Source organism: Dendropsophus ebraccatus, chromosome 1 (genome assembly GCF_027789765.1).
Source record: "Dendropsophus ebraccatus isolate aDenEbr1 chromosome 1, aDenEbr1.pat, whole genome shotgun sequence".
Classification (NCBI taxonomy): domain Eukaryota; kingdom Metazoa; phylum Chordata; class Amphibia; order Anura; family Hylidae; genus Dendropsophus; species Dendropsophus ebraccatus.
Window position 1 is genome coordinate 205183781 of NC_091454.1, and position 22268 is coordinate 205206048.

General features: G+C 46.9%; 1 protein-coding gene across 2 annotated transcripts; it reads left to right on the top strand.

Moving 5' to 3' along the window:
* The first annotated feature begins 311 nt into the window (after nucleotides 1–311).
* On the top strand, nucleotides 312–20897 carry LOC138789295 (A-kinase anchor protein 8-like). Of its 2 annotated transcripts, XM_069967918.1 has the most exons (14): nucleotides 313–528; nucleotides 2103–2181; nucleotides 2603–2897; nucleotides 3920–4001; nucleotides 4692–4729; nucleotides 4814–4850; nucleotides 8638–8707; nucleotides 8974–9115; nucleotides 10458–10563; nucleotides 15542–15672; nucleotides 16188–16268; nucleotides 16606–16725; nucleotides 17994–18171; nucleotides 19433–20897. In XM_069967918.1, the coding sequence occupies exons 1-13, from the start codon at nucleotides 471–473 to the stop codon at nucleotides 18168–18170; spliced, it is 1416 nt and encodes a 471-aa protein (XP_069824019.1). In that variant the 5' UTR covers nucleotides 313–470; the 3' UTR covers nucleotide 18171; nucleotides 19433–20897. The 2 variants fall into 2 exon arrangements, with proteins under 2 accessions (XP_069824065.1, XP_069824019.1); XM_069967964.1 differs by lacking the exon at nucleotides 17994–18171 and having other exon boundaries at nucleotides 312–528.
* Nucleotides 20898–22268: the final 1371 nt, after the last annotated feature.

Below are 22268 nucleotides of genomic sequence, written 5' to 3' on the forward strand. Positions count from 1 at the left end.
ATTCGCCGACTAGTTTCTCTCCGCGTTCACAAGTAACTCCGCCCACACTGTTGCGCTATTGGCTGCAGCTCTCCTTCTCAAGCGCTTATTGGTCACTTACCTTTCCCCGTTATAATTGGTTATTATATCAACGCTCCGCCCTTTTACCGGCATTGAGTTGTAGTCTCCCCCCCCCGATCAAATGGTCACGTGACCAAGTGACTAGCGCGGTCACGTGAACAGGGAATGTCACGTGACAGCCCGCGTCAGCTAACCTTTTGATTGGCCACACTAAAGATCTAGGGCGGAACCCAATACCGGAAAAGGCGGGAGCTTTGAGATAACAACTAATCATAGTGGGTATCGATAAGTGACAAGTGATTGTGGCCAATAAGCGCTTGTAAAGGAGAGCTGTAACCAATAGCGCAACGCTGTGGGCGGAGTTACCTCTATGCATAGAGAAACTCGTTACCTGATATAAGAGTCTCAGCATGGAGTGGAGAAGCGGAGACAGATACCTGGGAGGAGGGGGATTTCCTGGAGGAGACGGTGCGTGCAGTGGGCTGTAATTGTAGAGATAGTAGGGGAGCTTTATCAAACATGGTGTAAAGTAAAATTGTCTCAATTGCCCCTAGCAACCAATCAGATTCCACCTTTCATTTTTCAAAGAGTCTGTGAGGAATGAAAGGTGGAATCTGATTGGTTGCTAGGGGCAACTGAGCCAGTTTCACTTTACACCATGTTTTATAAATCTCCCCTATTGGGTACAGACTTCTATATTCCCTCAGTGAAGTTCCCCCACATTGTAGTTCTGTCTCCCATATACTCACCTCTCCCTGTTCCCCCCACATTGTAGTTAGGTCTCCCATATACTCACCTCTCCCTGTTCCCCCACATTGTGGTTAGGTCTCCCATATACTCACCTCTCCCTGTTCCCCCCACATTGTAGTTATGTCTCCCATATACTCACCTCTCCCTGTTCCCCCCACATTGTAGTTATGTCTCCCATATACTCACCTCTCCCTGTTCCCCCACATTGTGTTTAGGTCTCCTATATACTCACCTCTCCCTGTTCCCCTACATTGTGTTTAGGTCTCCTATATACTCACCTCTCCCTGTTCCCCTACATTGTGGTTCTGTCTCCTATATACTCACCTCTCCCTGTTCCCCTACATTGTGGTTCTGTCTCCCATATACTCACCTCTCCCTGTTCCCCCATATTGTAGTTAGATCTCCTATATACTCACCTCTCCCTGTTCCCCTACATTGTGGTTCTGTCTCCCATATACTCACCCCTCCCTGTTCCCCCATATTGTAGTTAGATCTCCCATATACTCACCTCCCTTTTCCCCCCCCACATTGTAGTTAGATCTCCCATATACTCACCTCTCCCTGTTCCCCCACATTTTAGTTCTGTCTCCTATATACTCACCTCTCCCTGTTCCCCCACATTGTAGGTATGTCTCCCATATACTCACCCCTCCCTCTTCCCCCACACTGTAGTTATGTCTCCCGTGTACTCACCTCTCCCTGTTCCCCCATATTGTAGTTATGTCTCCCATATACTGACCTCTCCCTGTTCCCCCACATTGTACTTCTGTCTCCCTTATACTAACCTCTCCCTGTTCCACCACATTGTGGTTATGTCTCCCATATACTCACCTCTCCCTGTTTCCCCACATTGTGGTTATGTCTCCCATATACTCACCTCTCCCTGTTTCCCCACATTGTGGTTATGTCTCCCATATACTCACCTCTCCCTGTTCCCCCACATTGTAGTTATGTCTCCCATATACTCACCTCTCCCTGTTCCCCCACATTGTAGTTAGGTCTCCCATATACTCAGCTCTCCCTGTTCCCCCACATTGTAGTTAGGTCTCCCATATACTCACCTCTCCCTGTTCCCCCACATTGTACTTCTGTCTCCCTTATACGAACCTCTCCCTGTTCCCCCACATTGTGGTTATGTCTCCCATATACTCACCTCTCCCTGATCCCCCAGCAGCTCCTCTTCATGGTGCAGGCTGTGAGGTGCAGTGAGATGGTGCTGCCTGTGGGTTATCTCCTTTAAGGAGTTCAACTTATTCAATCCTGTCTCTGTTTCTTGTGTCATCCCAATAAAGGATATGGCTATACCCGGGACTCACACTGGTCGTCACCAGGATCTGGGATGCCCCCCTATGATGGAGGAGGCACAGGGAGGTAAGAAGCACAAGCAGATCCCATTGAAAAAAAATGGCCAAAAATCATAAAGAGGCGCTCACCGTACCCTCCCTCTGCCACCTCTGTCCATGTCAGGAACTGTCCAGAGCAGGAGAGGTTTTCTATGGGGATTTGCTGCTTCTCTGGACAGTTTCTGACATGGACAGAGGTGGCAGCAGAGAGCAGAGCAGACTGTGTCAAACTGGAAAGAATACATTACTTCATGCAGGACATACAGCAGCTGATAAGTACTGGAAGATTCAAGATTTTTAAATAGAAGTAAATTACAAATCTATATAAATTTCTGACATCAGTTAATCTGAAATTTGTTTTCTGTTGGAGTACCCTTTGTATGTAGAAGCAATGGGTATTGCTGTATAGATGAGCTCGGAACTGAACAACATTTTATTTCTTCCTGCAGTTACTACGACCGACCAGAATGGAGCGGATACGACTATCCTGAGCCTGAGGGAGGATACGAAAGAGGATGGGAGCAGCGGCCTCCTCATCGTGGGCAGCCGGGGTGGAGGGGGGACCCAAGAGGAGGCTTCAGGGGTAACTCTGGGCCCACCCCATCTAAAAGACGTAAAAAGCGTAAAAAGCAACCTAATATGCCAAAAGCGGACCCAGAAGGGGATGAACTTGAGAAAGTGAAGTATACAATACAAAACTTCTTCTTTGGCGGAGGGTTCAAGGTGAAAAGAAAGCACTGGAAGGTGAGAGCTGATGGACTGATCTGCACTATGATACTCACCCTTACATTACTATAGGCCTATACTGGATCTCAAAAACGAGAACCCCACAGAATAGAGCCGCTTCATGCTCTTCGGCACAGTTACTTTCTTGCAAAAACAGCGCCACCCATGTCCTCAGGTTGTGTGTGGTATTACAGTTTATCACTATTAACTTCAATAGAACAAAGCTGTTAAACCCCACACCCAAACTGGGGACAAGAGTGGTGCTATTTCTGGACATGTGGCCATGTTTTTCTTAGCCTGGATAAGCCCAGTTAAAGGGGTTATCCAGCGTTACAAAAACATGGCCACTTTTTCCCCTCTTGTCTCCAGATTGGGTGTGGTTTCAAACTCTGTTCCATTGAAGTAAATGGAGCTTAATTGCAAACCGCACTTGAACTGGAGACAAGAGAGGGGGAAAAGTGGCCATGTTTTTGTAGTGCTGGATAACCCCTTTAAGGGGGGAGAATATGGAGAATTACACTTTGTACGAATAACGCTTAGTGACTTGTTCTATATTTTCAACACTGACAGCACTCATGTGTCAATGAGGCAATGCCAAGCCGCACCCCTCCCTGCTTTGACTGAGTGAAGTACAGGGTTCAGCTTTTAGCACTGAGCCCTGTATGTCAATCATCTTAGGCAGGGTGGGGGAGGGAGGAGGCATGCATGCTGCAGCTCAGCAATACCTCCTAGACCAGGGATAGCTTTGGCTGTCCAGACATGATGGGAGTTGTAGTTTTGCAACAGCTGGAGAGCCAAGGTTCCCTATCCCTGTCCTAGATACTTGAGCTCAGAGCATGACATAAAGCTGACAGATTTCCTTTAGAGACCTGGAGCATAGATGTACAGCGTAGTGGTGGTAGAGGTACAAAACACCTGTATAGCAGCCAGTGCCCTGAGAACAGCAACTACATATGGCAGTCCTAATTTGTGCCGTATGTTGTAGCGGTGACCAGTGTTTTAATGGTGGGCTACTGCATGTGTCTTTGACTTTTTTTTAGATACTACACAATAATATTCCTGAAGCAGGACAACCAGCCCCGAAGAAGCGTTGGAAGAGGCGAAAGTCAGGATCAAAGGAAGGTGAGGTGTCAGGAAGTGTATACACAGGAGACAAAGGGCTATGGAGAATTGTATACAAGGTGATAAGTGTTCTGATGGGAATACTGGGATATCTATCTGCCTTGGACCCCCAGAGCAGCGATCAGCCCAGATATCCAGCATGACAGAAGATGGATACTGTGTGCTAGTGATCTGCCTCAGTCCAGGGAACTACTAGTTACATAACCCTTTTGTCTGAGTTACCCCATTACTGTACCTATAGTCTCCCCTTTCCCCTGTTGCTGTACCTGATAGTCTCCCCTGTCACCCGTTACTGTTAATGAAAAACATTGAAGCCTTTTAACATCCTAAAAAGTAAGAGACTTTCACAAAGAAAGGGTTCATGTGTCAACCAAAATAAACTACTAACGGGAAGCACGTTTTGTCTAGAAAACCATGTCAGAATCACTTAGAATAAGTTTAGGTTTAACAAAGTTATGAGCACGTAAACTGAGTTAAGGAATTAATATACAGCACTAGGACCATGCGCTCACCCAGCATCATACAGTTCTGGTGGTGATTGTGCAGGCACAACATGATCCCCGGCAGGGTGGTGACTGACAGCTGTCACTCTATGGCAATACATATGATCATAGAGAACTCTGGTTCTGGCCATTTATCACACGCGATGCTGTTTATTTAGGAGTATAAGCTATATGTTTTGTCTTCCAGGTGGCAATGCTAGGGAGGCGGCCCAAAGCACGACCACGGTAAGTTCTGTAGATCACTGGCCGGGCCTATAAGTGACGTCTTTCAGTCCGTGGTTGAATGAGATGTGGATGTTTGTTTTACAGGAAATAGACCAAGAAGATGGAAGACAGAAGGAAACAGGTAAAAAGAACCTATAGTGATTGCAAAATTCACTGGGGCGTTAGAAAACAAAGGGGGTTTGGGTTATAGTGGTGCCACATTGTGACACTTTCTGGATTATCAGGTGGTCTTTCAAAAATGTTAATTCCTGCTCTAAGAGGTGGGTGGATCTGGAGTTCTCATTATGTCCGATTGCACCCCCTCTTTTGCCATGGCTTTCTTCCGGAATACGCCAATCTGTCTGGTCTCCCCTTCTTTGCCCCACACACGTTATGCATTTGGGATAGGTGGGTCGCTAGACATAAATTATCAGTAGTACCGGGTGCGCTTTCCCCGATACTCCAGAATCCATCATTCTAGCCTGGCCTACAGACGTGCAGATTTCTCCTGTGGGAACGGTCCGACTACCCTAGAGTTAGGGACTGCATGACGGGTGACGCCATTTCATCTGTGGTGACACTTCAGGCTCAGTCCCCGGACCGTCGTTTGTCCTGGCTGGAGTATGGGCAACTAGCCTCATTTTTACGAACCTTGTTTCCGAGAGGCACGTATGTTGCCACACTCACGGACTTTGATAATCTGGTTGTTTCCACCTCTGCTATCCCACATTGCATATCTGTACTATACCAGATTCTGGGTGGTATTTCACACCGTGACAGGCCTTCCTTCTTTGACAAGTGGGAACGTGACTTGGATGTGTCTCTTGAAGGTCAGTCCTTCCAGAAAATCTGCGAACTTACCCATGGGGTTTCCATGGCCGCTAAGGCAAAAGAGAAAAATTACAAGATTCTTTCACGGTGGTATTATTGCCCAGTCTCCTTGCATACAATGTTTCCTGAGGTCTCTGACCGCTGCTGGAGATGCCTCACGGAGGCTGGCGATATGTTACACATCTGGTGGGCATGTCCCGGCATCCGAGAGTTTTGGGATAGAATCTTAACCATCTATACCGCATATTCTGGAAGGACCGTTGTTAATTCCCCACAGCTGACCCTATTGTCACAGATCCCGGGTTCCCTGGCCACCATCAAGAAAGGGATGTTGCGACATTTTTTAACCGCGGCTCGCATGGTTATTCCCTGACATTGGAAAACACCCGCAGTACCCACAATGGCAGAATGGCTTAGGGAGCTGGGTAGAATGGAGGAGCTGATGGCAGAGGCTCATGAGCAGTCTGCTAAATTTGATAAGGTGTGGTTTCCCTGGCGTCTGTTCATGGATTCGGAGGCCTTCCTGGCCCTCATCCGTTAGGTGTGGATGCTCCGTCCTTTTATAGCACTGTAACTGCTGCAGTGTTTGGTTCTGTTGTCTGCCCCCGCCTGCCTCCCCTCCCCTCTCCCTGTTATCCTGCTCTCCGCCTCAGCCTTTTCTTTTCATCCTTTTTCTTACAACCTGCATGACACTTAAGTTGCTCGATGTTTGCTAGGTACAGCACTGCCGTGTTGGTGGTGTAGATGTTTGGAAATGTTGACATTGCATTGTGCTTTTTCTTGTTCTTTATATTTTAAAAATTGTGACGCCAGGCGACTTGCGGGTCGCTATATACTAAAGCCTGATCGATTTTGTATATGCTGTTTGCTTGGCTGTCAATAAAATCAGATTACACATAAAAATGTTAATTCCTCATGTTTTTTTAAGAAAATTTTGTTGTTCACAGCAAACAGATTTTTCAAATCACGGGGAGCACATTTAGAACGGATATTGGAAACATGGATAACTTTTCTCACTTGTCTCATTGGAGGACACAGAAAGCGGGGGGTTATAGGCCGGCAACACTAAGCAAAGTACAGTATGACTATACCCCTCCTGCAGGCACTAAGTTAACCAGTTATAGTTCAGTTTCTGTAGGAGACATAGCCCCCAGTTAACGCCTTGGGCATTTAAATGTTCAGCTTTTTTTTTTTTTAGCGTCACCTCCTAGAGCACGGTGGGCCAAAATTAAAAAATTGGACAAAGTCGCGGGCCAACCATGATATTTAATGAAGATTGCATGCAGCGTTTCTGGCACTGCCTATCCTAAAGTAATTTTCCCCACATGAAAGTTACCCATTATATCCCTCAAGCAGTAGGTAATCCCATAATTGTGCCCCATGAAGTAGCCCCCCCAAATAGTGCCAGGCATACTATTAGAGACCTTCGTAGTAGCCAGCCCTCCCAATAGTATCCCATATAGTAACCAGCCCCCAAAAGTGTCTTATATAGTAGCCAGCCCTCCCCCAATAGTCTTATATAGTAGCCAGTCCTCCCAATAGTCTCTTGTATAGAAGCCAGTCCTCCCAATAGTGTCTTATATAGTAGCCAGCCCTCCCAATAATGTGTCATATAGAAGCCAGCCCTCCCCAATAGTCTCTATATAGTAGCCAGCCCTCCCCTATAGTCTCTTATGTAGAAGCCAGCCCTCCCAGTAGTGTCTTATATAGAAGCCAGTCCCTAAAATAGTCTCTTATATAGTATCCAGCCCTTCCCAATAGTCTCTTATGTAGTAGCCAGTCCCTAAAATAGTCTCTCATATAGTAGCCAGCCCACCCCAAAAGTTTTTTAGTTTTTTTTTATAGTAGTCAGCCATCCCAATAGTCTTATATAGTAGCCAGTCCTCCCCAACAGTCTCTTATGTAGAAGCCTATGAGATTATAATATGGGTGGTCCAATCTGCTGCAACAGAAGGTGGGCCAAATTTAACACAGCAATGGAAAAGCATGGCGAGACAAAAATAATGGCACTACGGGCCAGATCTGGCCCGCGGGCCAGAGTTTGACATGACTGTCTTAGTGGCACCAGCCTATACCCACAGTCATAAGAAAAGGATTTTACACTGAGTATTGACAATATCCTATTTTCATTTTTTCAAAAACAGTATTTGTGAAATTAGAGTACTCCATTGGGGTATGTTCACATGGGGCACAGAAGTTGTGGTTTTATGGGCATAAAAACTGCATCCTAGCATGACCATCGTCATCAAGCATAAAGTGCTACAATGGCCTGCAGCGTCTCTGGACTTGTCTCCCATCGAGCACATTCAGAACGTGATTGGTTATTGGAGGGAGCCGCCAGCAGTGGATCATTATGATGTACATGTCTAAGTTCATTTAGCGTGGCAGAAAACTATAAAGGGGTACTCAAGAGAAATGTATTTTCTTTTAAATCAACTGAAAGTTATCTAGATTTGTAATTTACTTCTATTTAAACATCTCAAGTCTTTTAGTACTTATCAGCTGCTGTATGTCCAGCAGGAAGTGGTGGTGTACTCTTTCCAGTCTGACACAGTGCTCTCTGCTGCCACCTCTGTGCATGTCAGGAACTGTCCAGAGCAGGAGAGGTTCAAATCTTTGGGGATTTGCTACTGCTCTGGACAGTTTCTGACATGCACAGAGGTGGCAGCAGAGAGCACTGTGTCAGACTGGAAAGAATACATCCCTTCCTGTAGGACATACAGCAGCTGATAAGTACTAAAAGAAGACTTGAGATTTTTAAATAGAAGCAAATTACAAATCTGTATAACTTTTTGAAACCAGTTGATTTGAACAAAAAAAAAAATTCTGCCGGATTATCCCTTTAATAACCTCATTAGTAGCATACCAAGGTGTGTTAGTGCATGTATTTCAGCATGTAGCACTCATTTTAAATACTCAAAAAATCAAGTTGTTTAGAATATTTTGTTTCCATTTTACTATAATTTCATTGAGATTAACAAGTCTGTCGATCCGGTGATTTCCATAATCCCACGATTTGTAATTTTGATATTGAGGAGTGTATATCCACTTCGATTAACCAGTTGTATTGAGGAAGATTTTTTTTTTTTCCCCTATAGAACCTTCACAGTCATCTAGCAAACAGCATCAAGAGACCGAAAAGAAAATAGAATTATGTCTTATAAATGGGTACGTGGTTCATGGTATAATATATAGAGTACAGCATACTAGATACATAGGGGGAGATTTATCAAACATGATGTGAAGTGAAGCTGGCTCAGTTGCCCCTAGCAACCAATCAGATTCCACTTTTCATTTTCCAAAGAGTCTGTGAGAAATATAAAGTGGAATCTGATTGGTTGCTAGGGGCAACTGAGCCAGTTTCACTTTACACCATGTTTGATAAATCTCCCCCATTGTGTAACAAACCTGATAACATGTTGTCTCCCTTTCAGCATCCAGTATTACTGCTATCTGTGTCAGTTTCGCACATTCTACGAGGAGGAGTATAACTTACACATGCAGAGCAGTTTCCATAAGGAACATTTAGAATTTGTAAAGAAGAAGCTTCCCAGTAAGAGTGCAGACGTCCTGCAGGTATAGTATGGCAATCCATCACACTGATACAGCAGCAGTTTGCAATCAGTCTATAAGTGGATGTGTATTGATTGTTCATCGACTACTGTAGACAAAGTTTTTTCGAGGCAACAGCCAAATTTGTCTTCTGTTTTAGGGTATACGTACAGTAGGGATGGGGAACCTTCGGCCCTCCAGCTGTTGCAAAACTACAATTCCCATCATGCCTGGACAGCCGAAGATTTAGCTTCGGCTGTCCAGGCATGATGGGAATTGTAGTTTTGCAATAGCTGGAGGGCTGAAGGTTCCCCATCCCAGACGTACAGAGTAATTCTCGTGGAAAACTCCACACGCACTCCCACTTCCCTCTCTCCAGTGTCCAAAGTCTCTATTCTATGGTCGGGCTGATTCCGCTGTCCACCCAAAGAATTCACATATCATTTCGTGTGATGGGCGGAACTTCAAGCGGGGGAGCAAGCTGTGAATTCCACACAGAGTTTTCAGCAAGAATTACTCCCTGTGCATATACCCTTAGTCCTGGAAGCTGTGTTCTGTATACAGATACCACTCTGAAAAAAGATCAGTTTGTTCAAGTATCAGCTTACAGCTGCCCACAGAAGTTTATAGAAGGGGAGGAGCTAAAGAGTGAGATAGGGGCATAGGGAGACACAGGGAAGCAACTTAAAGCTCTAGTAAGTGTTATACTTCACCCCAGTACTGCTCTTTAATGTCCTTCATGCTGCTGCTTTTGAGGGTATGCTATATAGAAACACATGCCCACAGGTAGGTTAGGTAGCAGTTGTTTCGCATTTACACCCACGCTTCATCAGACCTGATTAGATCAGGTCTGATGAAGCGTGGGTGTACACACAAAACAGCTGCTACCTAACCTACCTGTGAGCGTGTGTCTCAGCATCCTCGTCTGCGCAGCGATATGCTGAATTTATCTTAAGAACAGAAGTAGAAAACATGCACAGCGGCACTCACCAGTCCTCATAAATTCTTTATTTCATCCGAGTATTTAAAAGCAGACAAAAACGTTCAGCCGTTAGGCTGTCTTGGCAGGCTACAGCTGTTTCGCAGGAATAACCCACTTCCTCTGGCCAGAGGAAGCGGGTTATTCCCGCGAAACAGCTGCAGACCGCCAAGACCGGGGGAAAGGGAGTAATGCCTATGTCTGTGTTTCATGTGATGGATTTTACCCTAGAATGGTTCCATATGCTTAGGGCAAACAGAGATCTAAAAACTGGTGAAGAATTGATGGACAAAATCTATTAGGAAGCTGCCACACTTTACTATGTATATTTAGCTTTATGCGTTTGGGTTTTCCCTTTCCTCTAACATCTTTCCTTCCTTCATCCAGAAGCAAATAGAGGACAGAAATAAGATATCTAAGGAGCGGTGCAATATGGTTGAAGACCTTGACGCTACAGTTGTCAAAGTATTTCGAAATCGGGATTTCACCCTAGGTAGCTATCAAGCCGCTTATGTTTGAAACCGCCCCAACCACCACACCATCCTCACCATCTAAGACATGGCATTGACCCCCAAAGGATCCTCAGACCCCACCTGGGCATGTGTCTCTGGGGGCTTTCCTAGAACCCCATACATTCATTATATGATAGTTATTGTTATAAGATGCTTGGGGCATACACAGGCTAATAAACTGGGGTGCGTTTCTGTATAGATAGATCAGTAGATAGATAGAAGAGATGGAGGGATAGATAATGGAGGATAGAAGATAGATAGGAGACCAATATCAAACACATAGAGTTGTCAGCTCACTACATGTATCGGTCCATTATTTAGTTCCCAGGTATGAAGCACGTTAGATATAAACCTCGGGACGATCCCGTTTGTAGTACTCCAAATACAAAAGGATGTCCACAGCTCTAGAGTGTAAAAAAAAAATTCCCAAAAATCTTTTTCTTGTGCCTGTCATTGGGGGACACAGCACCAGTGGGTATAGGCTACTGCCACTAGGAGGCGACACTAGACAGAAGAAGAAGTGACTCCGCCTGGCAGGCTATACCCCTCCTACAGGCACCAGGCTAACTCAGTTTTAGTCTAGTGTCCGTAGGAGGTAGACACAGGTGTGGGCTGCCACATCAGACGCAGTTCCCCCTGAGGGTGCATGGAAAGTTTCTTTTCCCTGCGCCGGTCACCCGTCCCCCAACGCCTGCTCCCTGCGGCAGGATACCGGTCCCCCACAAAGGTGCGAGGTGACCGAAGGGGTGACCCTGCGCGCACCTGAAGACGCCGGACAGGTGAGTATTCCTGTCCTTAGCCTTCCTTGGAGTCTGGGGGGGGTCACCCAAATACTCCACCTCCCTGCCTCTCTCCCCCCTGTCTCTCTCTTTTCTCCTCTCTTCTTTTGTGGTTGACGTCTCCGGTGGTCCTCCTCGGCCGCTCGTTCCTCCCCCTCAATTGGCTGGTCGTCTCTACAGATGCCAGCCTGTCCGGGTGGGGGGCTGTCTTTGGGAGCCACACAGCTCAAGGCTCTTGGTCGCCGATGGAGGCTCGGCTTCACATCAATATCCTGGAGCTCCGGGCCATCTTTCTCGCCCTGTCTCAGTGGACCGATCTCCTGAGGGGTTACCCGGTCCGGGTTCAGACCGACAACGTCACCGCCGTTGCTTATCTGAACCGTCAAGGCGGCACCAGGAGCCGCTCTGTCATGACCGAGGCCGCTCGCATTCTCCATTGGGCGGAGCGTTTTGTTCCAGCTCTCTCGGCAGTCCACATTCCCGGGGTGGACAATTGGGCGGCGGACTACCTCAGCCGCGAAAGACTGGATCAGGGCGAATGGGCTCTACATCCCGAGGTGTTTCTTCAAATCTGCCGGCGGTGGGGATTCCCAGACGTGGATCTCTTCGCCTCCAGGCTGAACCACAAACTCCCCATCTATGTGACTCGAGCCCGGGATCCTTGGGCGTTCGCGGTCGACGCCTTGGTGACCCCATGGGAGCAGTTCTCCCTGGTTTACGCCTTTCCTCTTTTGCCCATTCTCCCACGAGTCCTGAAGCGCATCAAGGCACTTGGCGTTCCCGCCATTCTTGTCGCTCCAGACTGGCCGCGCCAGTCCTGGTACGCAAACGTAGTGCACCTCCTGGCCGACGCCCCCTGGCGCTTTCCCCTGCGGGCCGACCTCCTTTCACAAGGGCCAATATTCCACCCCAATTTACCTCAGCTGAGTTTAACGGCGTGGCTGTTGAAGCCGCGGTATTGAGGTTTCGTGGGTTCTCGGAACCAGTCATCCAAACCATGCTTAAGGCCCGTAAGCCTCAGCCAGCTCGGATCTACCATCGCGTGTGGAAGGCCTTCTTTTTTTGGTGCGAACAGAATAATTTTCACCCCTTGGTGTGTTCCACGCCCAAGATTCTTTCCTTTTTACAATCCGGGCTGGATAAAGGCCTCAGTCATTCCACCTTGCGTTCGCAGATTTCCGCCCTGTCTGTTCTTTTTCAGCGGGCTCTGGCTTTCCGCCCTCAGGTGAAGACCTTTCTTCAGGGGGTGGTCCATTTGGCCCCTCCTTTTCGACAGCCTTTAGAGCCCTGGGATCTTAATTTAGTCCTCGAGGTTCTACAAGGTCCTCCCTTTGAGCCTCTTCGTGAGGTGTCTCTTTGTTTCCTTTCTTGGAAAGTCGCATTCCTGGTGGCGATTACCTCCATCCGTAGGGTGTCTGAACTGGCAGCGCTCTCTTGTCGCTCCCCTTATCTGGTCCTTCACAAGGACAAGGTGGTGCTTCGTCCTCTTCCTGCCGAAGGTCGTGTCTGCATTCCACCTTAATGAGGACATCATTCTCCCCTCTTTTTGCCCTGCGCCCTCCCATCCTAGGGAACGGTCCCTGCATTGTTTGGACCTTGTCCGGGCCATACGGATCTACTTGTCCGTCACTGCTTCCTTCCGCCGCTCGGATTCCTTGTTCGTGGTCCCGTCTGGTCCGCGCAAGGGGCTGGCGGCTTCCAAGACCACCATTGGGCGTTGGATCAGGGCAGCCATCGCAGAGGCCTACCGCGTTCGTGGCAGGGCTCCTCCCTTTCGGGTCACCGCTCATTCTACTCGGGCTGTGGGGGCCTCTTGGGCAGTTCGCCATCAGGCTTCAGTGTCCCAGGTCTGCAAGGCCGCTACCTGGTCTTCAGTTCACACTTTTTCAAAGTTTTATCAGGTTCATATCCTGGCTTCCTCTGACGCCAGTCTGGGCCGCAAGGTTCTGCAGGCCGCTGTGCGTTAGGCAGGCCGCATGGGGATTGTAATCTTCTTTCCCCACCCTCTGGGACTGCTTTTGTACGTCCCACTGGTGCTGTGTCCCCCAATGACAGGCACAAGAAAAGAGGATTTTTTTTGTACTCACCGTAAAATCCCTTTCTTGTGGCTTCATTGGGGGACACAGCTCCCACCCTGTTTGAGGTTGTGCTCCCGGGGCTTGTTCTGTTCTTGGGGTTTTCGTTTCCGGGACCAGCCTGTTTTTTTGCCTGTTTTTGTTACTACTTTCTACTGCTTGTGACTAAACTGAGTTAGCCTGGTGCCTGTAGGAGGGGTATAGCCTGCCAGGCGGAGTCACTTCTTCTTCTGTCTAGTGTCGCCTCCTAGTGGCAGTAGCCTATACCCACTGGTGCTGTGTCCCCCAATGAAGCCACAAGAAAGGGATTTTACGGTGAGTACAAAAAAATCCTCTTATTTAGCGCAACTTAAATATTTGAGACAAACAGAATAAAAACCACACGCCGATGCGTTTCAAGGCCACGGCTGTTAATCATGGCATGATAAAGAGGCATGGCCTCGAAACACGTTGGCGTGTGGTTTTTAAGAAGCGTTAAGTAAAGATTTGGGGGAATTTTTTTAACTCTGGAGCTGTGGCCATCCTTTTTAGATAAATAGCTAGATTTAGGCGAAATAAACACAGATTTTTTTAGTGAATCGATTGGGGTGCTGCAGTTATTCTTTCCCTCGATAGATAGGCATAGAAGGTTAGCATAATTATAGGGGTTATCCAGTTCTACAAAAACAAGGCCACTTTTGCACCACTCTTGTCTCCAGATTGGGTGGGGTTTGAATCTCAGTTCCATTGAAGTAAATGGAGCTTAAAGCGACTCTGTACCCACAGTCTGACCCCCCCAAACCCCTTGTACCTTCGGATAGCTGCTTTTAATCCAAGATCTGTCCTGGGTCCGTTCCGCAGGTGATGCAGTTATTGTCCTAAAAATCTACTTTTAAATTTGCAGCCCCATGCCCAACGGCCGAGGCTTAGGTTATGTATTCATTAGGCTGGCACAAACTCTCTGTCCCTCCTCATCATTAGGAATGCTCCAGGCAGATTGCCTACTATTCATCACCTCTGTCAGCCCGGCACATGGGCTGGATCGTTAAGGCACCTGTGCAGTGTTCAGACAGCAGTAAATGTTCCAGTGGCATTCCTAATGATGAAGAGGGTGGGGAGGAGGGATGGAGGGGTGGTGCAGAGTTAGGACACAGATATTCTAAGCCACGGCTGTTGGGCACGGGGCTGCAAGTTAAAAAGTTGTTTTTTTATTACAATAACTGCATCACCTGCCAAACAGCCCGCAGGACAGATCTTGGATTAAAAGCAGCTATCCGAAGGTACAAGCGGTTTGGGGGGGACAGATTGGGGGTACAGAATCGATTTAATTGCAAACCACACCTGAACTGGAGACGAGAGGGGGAAAAATGGCCATGTTTTTGTAGCGATGGATAACCCCTTTAAATTCCCCAGACTGAGGGCTGTAATGGACGCTCTACAGCTCCAAATAACATGAAAATCAGACAATGGACACTTCAGATAATGCACTTGCCATTTGCTCTAAAAACACATATAAGTAAATTAGTTGCTGTAGCTGTGCAAATCACACTACAAGTGTTTACAATGTCGCCTTTGGTTTTCAACAATGTTCTGCATACAGAAAATCATGTTTCTATCGCTACAACATGACGACTAATGCCGTCCTCTAGATGGGACACTGATGCAGGTCTGTCACAGGAGACTCCTGATCCTTCAGAAACCCTGTAACCAGAAGTCACACTGGGGAGCAAGGAGGCCACCACCGCGCTGTTAGGAAATAGCAGCTGATCACCTGTACATCTGTGAGAACCTAAATCTATGCAAATAACATTAATCACAGTTACTACTACTACAGTGCCACCTAGTGGCAACTCTTTATACTGAAAATTCTTTTGTTTTATAAATGGAGAGCGCATCATCTGTAGGTTCCAGTGTCTGATATTTATTTGCTGTGCGGGTCATTTAATTTTTCTAAGTGAAGTAGGAAAATAAGAAAAACCCGATGATCCTTCCATCAATTCCATCTGTACAATATGTTTACAGCGTCATTCATGATGGGCGTCATTCATAATCGGCTTATACTATATAAAGTATAACCTTTGTCTGAAAAATAAGGGTTAATAACCCAATTTGGTTACTCTTGGCAGGACTGGGCATGGAGCAGTTTTTGAAGAAGGTTGATGTCGCTCATTGTGCTGCATGTGACATGTTTTTGCCTATGCAGTTCTTTAACCTACAGCAACATATCAAAACCACCTTACACAAGAAGAAATGCAAGGTGAGTCTTAAAGAGTCACTGTCATTTTTTTTTTTTTTTGCAGAAATCAATAGTCCAGGCGATTTTAAGAAACTTTGTAATTAGGTTTATTAGGCAAATATGCCATTATCTGCATTCAAAAAGACTTCCCCCCCCCCCCCCCCCCCCCCTCCTCCTCTCCTTTCTGTCATCCACTGCAAAATATCATCCTCTCCTTTCTGTCATCCACTGCGGCCATAAAAATCACCCGGCCGGGATGATCACACTACTCATACGTGTGTGTGAACATAGCCTTGAGGTGTAATGCATTCAGAAGCCAAGAGGAGGAATTATCACTTAAGATTATTAGAAGCTACTGTATAAATCAGTATGCAGAGAGTGCCACCTAGTGGTGATAGCTGTGGGATGCATGATATGTGATCTGCAGTTCTGTGAAGAATTATTATGAATTAAAACTGCAAAGAATTTTAGGTCAAACTTTAGACCCAACATTATAGGGAGTACTTACTGTCTTGTTTTGCTTCTATCTATTCTAGATCATGATGGCAACCTCCAAACATATGGCGCTTTCCAAAGCAATGAATGCACTGAAATACATGCCGACCGAGAGCAAACTGGTACAGTAGTATGCTAGTAGTACTGGTTCTCTTTAACTATGTGTGATGAAACGTTCTTTAGGTATTTATTATGCTGTAGCAGTGCCTTACAAATTTTAAGAGCTCTGCTTGCTGTCCATGATGGAAACATTCTTCTTTACATGGAGAGACTAAAAACCTGTGCTGACCTAAGGCTTTTTTCAGACTGGTGTAAGGAGGAGAGTTGTCTTTATAAGTCATTCCCTTTAAGTCTTTATGTCTCATGAACATGAGTTACTCTGCCTAGCAATCTCCTGTAGGGCTTCATCACATGATCACTTCCTGTTTTGTAATACTTGTAATATCATTGCTATTCCAGGGCCAAAACCCCTTAAATGATGATGAGGAGACCACCAGAGGCGGCTGTAGCACTGATTTATCCCAGATGCCATGTATTACTCACTCTGACACAGAAGGAGAGGAAGATGATGACTTACAGGTATAATTTACAGACCTCATTCAGCCACCTGGGTAATATTAACATCTTAACAGCTCTGATCTGTCAAGGCCTGGACTCTGCAAGACCTGGGAAGACGTCCTGTGGGGTATCTGCCCCAAGGTGTTACCTGCAGATCTGTCAATGGGCGTCAGCAGAAAATTGCATGTTCAGGTTTTGTTAAACATCTTTTCTGTGCTTTTTTAAAATTTCCATCTTACTATGTGTAGTGTAAAATAATTTAAAAATCTTGAAGTTTCTATTCTGGACACTATCGAGAGCCTAGCCTATCCATTACATAGGCCATCCAGAGTGGTGAGGTGCTGCTGTTTGTGGCCACGCTACAATAGGAACAGGGCAGAAAGCAGTTGACTGTGTTCCCTGTGCAGTGGCAGCAGCGGATTACTACAGTCTTGGCTCCTATTAACTTCAATTGGAGAATACACTATTAATAGTTCCCATACAAAGAATAGGGTCTGAAGATGTTCATTGCTATATACCATGTCACTAAATGCTGTTAAAAACAGCTCAGGCAAGATGGCAGCCCCCATAACAGTGTACAGAAAATATGGATACAGGCATTGTTGCGTTCATCTCTAGAATTGACATTGTACTTGGGGGAAGCTGTCTTTGTCACTAGCGCTGCACATTGTGGAACCTGTAGCAGAGCAAGAGGTGATTGACAGTTATCCCTGATTGCTCTGCTACAGGCTGCTGAACTATTGACACATACAGCTTTCCCAAATTTAGGGGGAGATTTATCAAACATGGTGCAAAGTGAAACTGGCTCAGTTGCCCCTAGCAACCAATCAGATTTCACTTTATATTCCTCACAGACTCTTTGGAAAATGAAAGCTGGAATCTGATTGGTTGCTAGTGGCAACTGAGCCAGTTTCACCAACATGTTTTCACCAGAGTACCTCTTTAAAAGCACACATTTATATGTCCTAATGAGGACTGGATAGGTCTTTATGAGACATCCCCTTTAAAGGGGTTATCCAGCGTTACAAAAACATGGCCACTTTTGCCCCACTCTTGTCTCCAGATTGGGTGAAGTTTGAAACTCTGTTCCATTGAAGTATATGGAGCCTAATTGCAAACCACACCTGAACTGGAGACAAGAGTGGTGCAAAAGTGGCCATGTTTTTGTAGCGCTGGATACCCCCTTTAAGTCTTCATGTCTCACAGAAATGTATTCTTGGGCAGTAATTTCCTATAGTGTATATAGCATCATCACTACCTGTCTTGTGATTCTTTATTATTGGGGTCAGAGCTCCTTCATAGGTGATGATGAGGATGACTCCGGAAGTGACTGCAGCACAGAGTTACCACCAGTAGTCGGTGAAGCCCCCCAGATACCGCACAATACTCTCCCTGACCCCATAAGAGAGAAGAAAGGAGATTTTGGTTTTAAAGTCACCGAGCAGGAGGACACTAAGAATTCCTAAGGTTGTGAAGGTCTTTAATTCAACTGAAAATTATAGAATCTTATTGGGAATCTTGGACCAAAGTTGTATTTGTCATATAGAGACAAAATCTAAATGTAAGGCCCACATTATTGTGAGAATCCGATATTATTAAATTCAGAGAAATTGAGTATGGTCACCCATAGTGGCCAAGGTGCGGATGCTAAGGCTGCACTTACACCATCCTTGCTCGCTACGTGAGGGGGGGAATCGGAGGGGGGGCAAGAACGGAGGGGGGAATCCCTGTCCTGGAGTGCTTCCCAGTAGTAGTAATATCATGCCGGGAGCGGGTAAACTATTTAAATGTTGGCGTTGCTGTAATGACAAAGCCACCTGGCTCTGTTATTACAGCAGCGCAAATATTCAAACAGTTTCCCCGCTCCCGGCATGATATTACACATCATGCCGTTTGGGAAACACTCCAGGACAAGGGATTCCCCGTCCGTACTTCACGTAGCGAACACTGATCATGTAAATGCGGTCTAAGGCTATGGGGGAGATTTATCAAACATGGTGTAAAGTGAAACTGGCTCAGTTGCTCCTAGCAACCAATCAGATTCCACCTTTCATTCCTCACAGACTCTTTGGAAAATGAAAGGTGGAATCTGATTGGTTGCTAGGGGCAAATGGGCCAGTTTCACTTTACACCATGTTTGATAAATCTCCCCTTACGTTCCCACAACGTACTAAAGGTCGCTAAGACATTTGCAATCTTTTGTACATCGTGGGAACATGGCCTAAAGCTGCAGTAGCATTCAGGTTTTTTGTAAACCATACAGGCATGAATAAGGAAAGCAAGATGTTAAGGGTGGGTTCAGACTTGGGAATTCTCGTGGATAAATTCCGCAGAATTCCGTCGCCTGTGCGGGCTCACGGACGCGCGCCTTTCCGCCGGCTCCATAGACACCATTCTATGGGCCAGCTGATTCCGCATTCCGCCGAAAGAATTGTCATAAATTCTTTCGGCGGAATCAGCCGGCCCATAGAATGGTGTCTATGGAGCCGGCGGAGAGGCGCCCGTCTGTGAGCGCGCACAGGTGACGAAATTCCGCAGAATTTATCCGCGAGAATTCCGTAGCCTGAACTCGCCCTTAGGCAGTGACATATTAGATAAACCATGGCCTATATGTAATGCTCACCCTCACTTCCATATGTGTAATGTGCTGCCCTGAATGTTTTTGCAATCTGCTTGTTTGGTGTTTCAGTGAATGATAACTAACTTTTTTCCCTTTTTATCCAACCAGGTTCTGTGATATCCAGTGCCAGGATCCACTTTCCATCCCGGAGCAATGAGCCTGCCACCTCCAAGTGGGCGTGTCCTTTAAAACCCTTCACAACTGACAGATTTATTAGCCCTCTACTGCCGCTGGGTAGTAAAGTAACGTTGCTGCAGCAACATTAATTTACGCTGCCGGATGACACAGGCGTAGAAGCTTTGCCTGTGTCATCCGCAGCGGGTCCCGGCTATCATTGATAGCTGGGGACCCGCCGCAACTCTCAGCACCGGAGCCGCGCACCAGTGCTCAGTTAGGCCTATAGATACTGCGGACAGCACGACCGCAGCATCTATAGGGCTCCTGAAAGAGAATTCTCTCTCTACAGAGGGAGCTCTGTCCCCTCCCCTCTCTCCCCTGCCGCTGTCACAAGATTGTGACAGCGGCAGGGGACAGAGGAGAGGGGGCAGACATAGGAACATCAGCTTATGGGATCATTATGATCCCATAAGCTAATGTCCAGAAACAACCTAGGAATTGACGCATTAATGACCCCAGGTCGTTAAAGAGTTAAGCAAACCATTTTTTGACTTCTAATGTGTCAGGATGGTTGGGATTTAGGGGCCTATTCCACAGAGAGATAATCGGCCAGATTCGACCGATTATCGCTCGGTGGAATAGAGAAAACGATCAGCCGAAGATCGTGTCATCGGCTGATCGTTTATTTAGGCCCAGACCTAAAATCATCGGTCACCCACCGGGCAACGCTTTGTGGAATAGCGGTGCGCGGCGAGCGACTGACTATTTGAGAAGCAGCATACATTACCTAGCACGTTGCCGGGATTCTCCTCCGCTCCGTCTTCCTCTCAGAGTCCTGCGGCGCAGCAGCAGCTTCGGTGTGGCCTGAGCTGTCAGACCGCCTAGCCAATCACTGGCCGGGACCGCCGCGGCCAGTGATTGGCTAAGCGGTCTGACAGCTCAGTCAGGCCGCTCCGGAGTTGATGCTGCGTCGCGGGACCCGGGGAGGAAGATTGAGCGGAGGAGAAGCCCTGCTAGAGGTAATGTATGCTGCAAAGACATCGGTAACTATGTCCATGCAGCCCTCGCTAAACGATCATCGGCCGTGGAATAGGCCCAGTAAACGAGCGCCGATCTAGCGCTCGTTTACACTGTTGATCAGGGTCGTGGAATAGGGCCCTTAGGTTTTGTCCTGTGAAAAGCCTTGCAGATTTAACTAAGGGCGTGAAGAAGGCGTAATGAATATGACGCGAAAAAACAGACAGCATAATGGCTTAAAACGTACGTATTGTTAGTAAATAAGGCCTTATGTGTTTGTTTATTAGGCTGTGGTGGCTTGAAATTTGTAAAAGAATGATGACTGGCATAAATAATAATAATAGGACCCAATGGACAATTTAGAAGATGGTAATGGAGAAGGAAAGTCTAAGTTGTGTGTGAAGATGAAGAATAAAACTGTGACTTGGTGACCTCTTTCCACCAGACGGGTGCTTTATTGTACGCTGTGTGCCCAACCTTGGTTCGTGGATACATCACCTCCTTCCACCTTCTATAAACTGGATGTTATGGTGACTGCATCTCCTGACCAGTTGGGGAATGGAGAGCAGCCTGGGATCAGACCCCATAGTAATCTGGGCACTTCTGTCACTGTTTGCTCATGCTGCTGAAGGGCTGAGTTTCTCACTGCCATTACATATTGTGTATATGCCTCAGCCTTGTACGGGAAGGCCCAAACTTTATCAGTATAGTGAAATCTTGGATTACGAACATAGGGGGAGAGTTATCAAACATGGTGTAAAGTGAAACTGGCTCAGTTGCCCCTAGCAACCAATCAGATTCCACCTTTCATTCCTCACAGACTTTTCAGGAAATTAAAGGTGGAATCTGATTGGTTGCTAGGGGCAACTGAGCCAGTTTCACTTTACACCATGTTTAATAAATCTCCCCCCATTGCCTCTTACATGTAGTAAAGTCTTTGACTACTACTTTATGGTCTCCGAGATTGATGTTGTGTGTAACCAGATCGACTTTTCCTGCATGGACAAAAGAATAAATGCACACATTATAGGAAAATAAATAATAAAAGGACGAGCTGCACATTTGGTTCACTCTTGGCCAATGCCTGTTTCTCTGACTGCTGGCAAGTTTGTGTTCTTCCATCTTTAGAATCCAGCTTCAGCAATGAAGCACAGGTAGATTAAAGGGGTTCTCTACCGCTACAAAAACTTGGCCACTTTCTTCCAGAGACAGCACCGCTCTTGTTTCCAGTTCAGGTGTGGTTTGCAATTGAAGGAGACCTGTCACCCCCCGTGCCGGGGTGACAGGCTCCCTACCCCCAGCTAGGTCTCCTTATACAGACCTCATCTGGCGGAGTCTTTGGAGAGCGGCCCGGCGCCCATAAAGAATGAATGGAGCCGGACTCATCTCTGATGTGCGCGCACGGCTCCATTCATTCTCTATGGGCGCCGGACCTCTCTCCAGAGCGTACGCGCCGGCTTTTCACCGGGATATCTCCGTCCCGGGAGAGGCTCCGGGACTCCGCCAGATGAGGTCTGTATAAGGAGACCTAGCTGGGGGTTGGGAGCCTGTCACCCTGGCGCGGGGGGTGACAGGTCTCCTTTAAAAAGGACCTGTCACCTGGAATTCCGGCGCAGAGCCCGCCCGACCCTCCTGGTGGAGCCCCGGATACTTACCCTTTGCTGGAAGTTTCGCTGCTGGACCCAGTCCCCGGACATAGATATCGGCGTGCGGTGTATGCTAATTACCAGAGATGAGCTGATGCCCATAGAGTGACTGGAGACGTCATTCTCAATGGGCATCGAACTCATCTCTGGAGCGCGCGCGCACG

Bases quoted from the DNA above. Each gene is read 5' to 3' on its own strand.
- LOC138789295 (XM_069967918.1), top strand. From the start codon at position 471: ATGGAGTGGAGAAGCGGAGACAGATACCTGGGAGGAGGGGGATTTCCT. The intron at 16,269-16,605 runs GTACAGTAGTAT...TTGCTATTCCAG, and splicing joins TGCCGACCGAGAGCAAACTG to GGCCAAAACCCCTTAAATGA. The intron at 16,726-17,993 runs GTATAATTTACA...TATTGGGGTCAG, and splicing joins AGGAAGATGATGACTTACAG to AGCTCCTTCATAGGTGATGA.